General features: G+C 46.5%; 1 protein-coding gene across 6 annotated transcripts in view; it reads left to right on the top strand.

Annotated features, from left to right (window-relative positions):
• Nucleotides 1-4,851: 4,851 nt before the first annotated feature.
• MAP3K7 (mitogen-activated protein kinase kinase kinase 7) overlaps nucleotides 4,852-6,000 on the top strand; it is a 40,922-nt gene continuing 39,773 nt past the window's right edge. For 5 of the 6 annotated variants that reach the window (XR_014561920.1, XR_014561921.1, XM_083730369.1 and 2 more), the window contains exon 1: nucleotides 4,852-5,807. Coding sequence is in view for 3 of the 6 variants with exons in the window: in XM_083730369.1 (XP_083586495.1) it covers nucleotides 5,718-5,807 (90 nt within the window). In the remaining 3 variants the exon portion in view is untranslated. The remainder of the gene's footprint in view (nucleotides 5,808-6,000) is intronic. The other variant, XR_014561922.1, reaches the window with a different exon arrangement.

Here is a 6,000-nt window from a genome sequence, read left to right as displayed (position 1 = left end):
CAGCCATCCTTTCAAAGTCACTCCATATTTTGCAGCACAGTTCTCCAGACAACTAATGTCTACAAAAATGCATAGTTGATTAAAACGTGTTTATTGGTAAAAAGGAAAAAGAAAAGGCGATGAAGAATTTCCTTGCATTGGATCTGAGGGTAGTGTAAAGATGTACCATTGACAGAAGCATGGTCATGGTTTCAGTGAGTACAGGATAAGATGTAGGTGTCCTTCTTTCCTATGACACACCCATCCCATCCAGGAATCCACTCTATTTTAGCCATTTTGTTGGTGCATTTTCACCAGCACAGCAACTGTACTAGCAGAGTTTTCTACAGGCATCTCCAAACCGTTCTGCTGAGATATGTGTCATAGTGGCAGTGTATCTTGTGTTCTGCCAGCAGTGTGGCTTCCACCATTTCACATATCCAGAGGTAGTGAACAGAAGTTGCTAGGCAAGAATTCCCATTGTCTATGGCCACTGACCATGCTTTCTGGGGCTGATGGGAGTTGGCTTCCAACAACACCCAGATGGCACCATATTGCCTAGCCCCCCAGCCAGCTTAACTTGAGTAAAAAATTGCACCCTAAATGGATTTACAGGCAACTCCTCATTTGCACAGGGGTTGCATTCCAGGTCATTGTCCATGTCATAAACCTGTTCCACCCCCGCCACACACCCATTTCACCCCTTCTGGAGCTGAAAACACATGCATGGGTGGTCGCATGTCAATTGGATGCATGCTAAATGGTTGCCACCTGTACTTAGGTACTCGTGTTCATCATATTTCCTACAGCTGTAATCAAGTATAAGAAAGGAAATTATCACAACAAATGCTCTTAAAATAATTGGGGGGGGGGCTTTCCAACTAAACCTTGAATATACTCCAAAACCAGTCTTTAGACCCAGTTAAATATTCCTCACAAATTCATATGCCACTGAAATAGCCAATAATACCTGTGATATTGGGTGGAGCCATACACTGCACCAATTATGATTCAGGATGTTATCAGAACAGGCATAGATAGTTCAGCTGGATCATTTGCCACCTAGCAGTTTTAGCATTTCAGCCCAGGTTTCCAACAAAAGTTTCTCACATTTAAATAATAATAATAATAATAATAATAATAATAATAATAATAATATTCTAATCATCTGGCTGAAGATACCTCTCAAGTTTTTAAAATGAAAAGGACATATTGTTGCAAATGAATTATCTTGTAATAAAATGTATAAATACTGTTCACAATGTAAAAACAAAAGTACTAACAAGACACAATACTTTTTTTAAAAAAAACTTGCCAACTTGGTGATTAATTTTTTTAAGTCTTTTATTTTGAAGATTTCTGGAAGTTGGTTTCAGAAATGAATTAATTTAGTAACGTAAAGGGGAAGATTTCATAGAACAGTAGTGCCACAGTACCACCTTGTGGGAAGAAATATATTCGATACTGAATAGGAAGTAAGTTTTAGAAAAGGCAAAGTAGCAGGTATTTCATTTTCTGTGTGCTTTATTTTAATTATATGCTGGTTTTACAGTGTTGAAGTATCTGAAAAGTGTTCAATCAAATTAAAATTTAAAAGAGAAAGAAAATAAATATTATGAATGGCTCTTCGGGTAAACATACGGTGCAATAATATTGCTGTCAATATTATTACCAATATCTGTTTGGGCGAGCAATAGTTTTATTCATTTTTTGTTAAACCTGGACAAGTTTGTTACTTACAGACCTGTATGATTTGCTACATGAGTTCAGAAAATCAGAATATGTTTTTGTAGTACCTAAGGCTGCAAGCCCAACTCCACTTAAGTCTCAATTCAGTAGAGAAGCTATGGTTAAGTTCATAGCATTCAATCAAGAAGAAAACTTCTGAGGAGACATGGTTTGTGATTGCTCTATAATGTAGAGTGCAATCCTATACTGAAGATCCACCAACAGCAGGAAACAACTATGCTGACAGAACTCCAGATATGCAAACAACCAAGACACAAATAATCCTTAACAACAAGCTATATAACCGAAATATATGGTTTGTGTGCAAAAATAAAAAATAAAAATCAGAATTCTACTACAATACAATAAAATAGTTGAAATATGTACAAACATTCCAGTAGCAAACTGGCAACCAGTGAAACTCTTTCAACAAGAGTAAAAAATTCTTGCATTGCAGGGGGTTGAACCAGCTGACCCAACTCCACAATTCTATGATTCTATGTTGCCAGTAGCCTGTTCCTGTGTACAATCTGGCTTCTCAATTCTGCACTGCTTGCAGCTTCTGACCAGATCCAAAGACACTCCACATAGAGTGTGTCACAGTTATAAAGTGTTGAGGTTACCAGTGCATGGACCACTATTATCAGGTTATACCAGCTCAGGAATGGTCATAGCTGGAGTACCAGCTAAAACTGTTAAAAGCACTGCTAGTCATGGAGGCCTCTTGATATCCCAAATTCCACACAGTTCAGAAGCATCACAGTTTCAAGTCAGTCTTCCCCTGGCAACCGATGGGACCAATCTCCACCCAGCATCCCCGCAGGCCTATCCCTCCTCTACCATCTTGTCCTGTATCACTGAGACCTGGATGGGTGAGCAGGGAGGAGTTGTTCTCATCCAGCTGTGCTCATCTGCATACTTGGTGCAGCATCAGGCCAGAATCGAGGGTTGGGGAGGGGAAGCTACTGTGATCTACAGAAATTCTCTTCCCACCCCTCCAGGTTCTCTCTCTCCAGGTTCTTTACCCAGTTGCGGGGATCTAGTGTGTGTGTTCCTGGCATTGGGCAATTAGGACAGGTTAGGAATTTCACTGATTTACTGCCTGCCTCACTGCCCAGCAGTCTCCCTGCCTGAGCTGACAGAGCTGACCTCAAGAGGTGGTGTTTAGGCAGAGTTTCTGCCCCAGGTGAAGCCTCCAGAGGGGCACCATTGAGGCTCCCAGCCTCCCAGGGCTTCAGCTGGAGAAAAAGATGAAAAAGTGAAGGCAGCCACTAGCATCTTCCTTCCCCTAAGAAGCTGAAAAAGGCTCATTTACAACATGATGCATGGAGAGGGAGAGTTGGAAAATCTGGAGAGGTTGCATAGCTCTCCCCCATGAAGCAAAAGACTCCCTGTGGATTTGCTACTGCATTGAGATTGTAATGAAAGGGCACTTTCTACTTTAAACTCGTAAAAAGCATTTTTTCACCTTACATGGAGCCTAAAATTGCTATAAAATTATCATTTCCTAAAGTGAGTAATCAAACAAAAACAAAATTGAAAGGAATCTTGTTGAAGCTTAAAGGTAAAGGGACCCTTGACCGTTAGGTCCAGTCGTGGCCAACTCTGGGGTTGCGGCGCTCATCTCGCTTTATTGGCCGAGGGAGCCGGTGTACAGCTTCCGGGTCATGTGGCCAGCATGACTAAGCCGCTTCTGGCGAACCAGAGCAGCGCACGGAAACAGTGATTACCTTCCCGCTGGAAGGTATCTACTTGCACTTTGACGGGCTTTCGAACTGCTAGGTTGGCAGGAGCTTACTCAGGAGTAAATTTACAGATTAAAAGTCATTGAAAAGGTTCTCTCAGAACCTAGAAGAGGGGTGGGTGACAAAAAGCCTCAAAGAGAAAAAGGAAAAAAGGAAACCAGAGGGCCTTGGGTGATCTTATAGAAATGCTGTCTTTTAATGACCAAATAAATCCAATTCAAAACCTGACCTCAAATAAACAATTGATGCACATGGAAGTTCTACTCTTGACAAACAATTTGCTTTTACTGGAGGGGATTGCTCATTTTCCCTTTGGTCACAGTCATAATACTTCTTAGGATTCCTTTGTATTAAAATGACATATTGACTACTTTTTATGCTCTTTACAGATAAATGTGTTGGGGGTGTTTGTTTGTTTGTTTGTTTGCATGCATGTATTTATGTGTGGGTACGCAAACATGTATAGGGGGGTGAGGTGCCAAACTGGATCTTTGATCCAATTGACAGAAAGCCTAATTTCGGTCCTGGTTTAGAACTCCCATATTATCAGGGCTTCATTGCTGCAATGACAACCATGGGGCTGCCCCAACATGTCATTGGCCCAATGCATGTGGCAGGCCACACTCTGGACCTTAACTGGGCAGGAAGAGGGTGATCATCAGTCCCTTTTCATGGTCAAGATGCTCAGTGAGGTGTGCCCGTTTGTGCCCATTGACTTTTTCCAATATAAGTGCAGTACAACGCTCTTTGGCAATGCTCTTACCTAGCACGTTGGTGCATTGGTAGTGGAAAAGCATCCCGTCTAAAATTTATGCCTGTCCTGCTGCTGCTCAGAGGTGTACAAGAGAGCAGTACAGTGGTACCTCGGGTTACATACGCTTCAGGTTACAGACTCCGCTAACCCAGAATTAGTACCTCTGGTTAAGAACTTTGCTTTAGGATGAGAACAGAAATCGTGCTCCTGCGGCACAGCTGCAGGAGGAGGCCCCACTCGCTAAAGTGGTGCTTCAGGTTAAGAACAGTTTCAGGTTAATAATAATTAACCTGAATAAGAATTAACCTGAATAAGAATTAACCTGAATAAGAATTAACCTTTCAGCGGCCTGGTGCGAGAGAGAGCGGGGAATACGAAAGCGAAACATGGAAGCGCATGTCTCCCTTAGGAGAAGTGCAGTGGTACCTCGGGTTAAGAACTTAATTCATCTTAATTACAACTTTAAGTTGTAATCATTCATCTTGTTTTTATTATTGCTTGTAAGCCGCTCTGAGCCCGGCCTTGGCTGGGGAGGGCGGGGTATAAATAAAAAATAATAATAATAAGTTCTTAACCCGAGGTACCACTGCACTTCTCCTAAGGGAGACATGCGCTTCCATGTTTCGCTTTCGTATTCCCCGCTCTCTCTCGCACCAGGCCACTGAAAGCCAAGGCAGGTCACTCCTTGTGAGCCTCACACCTCCTGGCCGGCTCCCGGAGGGAGAAAAGCCCTTGCCCGCGCGCGGCTACGGCGAAAGCGATGCGAAATGACGACCGCGGGTTCCTCCGGCGGCCTCTGGGAGGCGGCAAAGCAAGCAGGAAGGCGGAGTAGCTCCGGGAAGAGTGAGGCGGCGAACGAGCGAAAGGAAAGAGGAGGAGCAGCTAGTGGTGCCGCCGCTTCTCCTGCCAGGCCGTGGCCCTGGCCGGGCCTCCTCAGTAGCCGGAAAGGGAGAGGCGGCGCGCCGTGTGGGGAAAGTCCCTTCCGCGAAGCGGCCCCGATGTCGGGCGAGGCGGGTGCTGGGCTCTGAGCGGCGGCTGCGGCGGCTCCTCGTCCTCCTCATTCAACCTCCTCCTCCTCTGCGAGGGAGGGGGGCGCAGCCGCCGACGCGACTCCCAGGCTCCGACCGAGGAGAGGCCGCGGCCTGCAAGAGCGGAGCAAGGAGGGAAGCCGGGGGTGCTGGTGGAGGCGGAGGTTGCGTGCGTGCGAGGGCGCAGGATGCCGAGCCGGGCGCCTTCGGCCTGGGCTTCCCGGTGGCCCCAATAAAGCCCCGGCGGAAGAGCCTCGTATGAGGCCTCTCCGCGGCCCAGGAGGCGCCTCCGTCGGGCCCTCCGTTCCCCGCTGAGTGCTGTGAGGTGGGCTGGGGGTCCCGGGGAAACGGCCCCGCGAGAGGAGCACTTCTGCGCCCCGGTCCCCGCCTCGCCTGGGCGGCCTGCGCTCTCTTCCTTTCCCTCCAGACGCGCAGCCCCACACACCCCATATACACTCACACTCACCCGCTGGAAGTGGAGGGATGTCTTCTGCCAACTCCGCGGACATGATTGAAACCCCCCCGGTGCTCAACTTCGAAGAAATTGACTACAAAGAGATCGAGGTGGAAGAGGTGAGTCCCCACAGGTGGAGAGGGCGCCGGGAGGGACATTTGGTAACTCAACTCGGCAGTAAGCCCCACATAACTCCAAAGACACTTTACCCCCCCCCCCCTTGGAGATATATAGATGCATATATAGGATGGCAGGCTTGGTTGCACAAGTCAACATTGCCTGCATTGCCCCCATGCACACACTTGAGGCTGT

The sequence above is a fragment of the Podarcis gaigeae genome (assembly GCF_964106915.1).
Source record: "Podarcis gaigeae genome assembly, chromosome: 3".
Lineage (NCBI taxonomy): Eukaryota > Metazoa > Chordata > Lepidosauria > Squamata > Lacertidae > Podarcis > Podarcis gaigeae.
The sequence above is the reverse complement of the archived record's forward strand: the minus strand, read 5'-3'. Positions and strand labels throughout refer to the sequence as shown.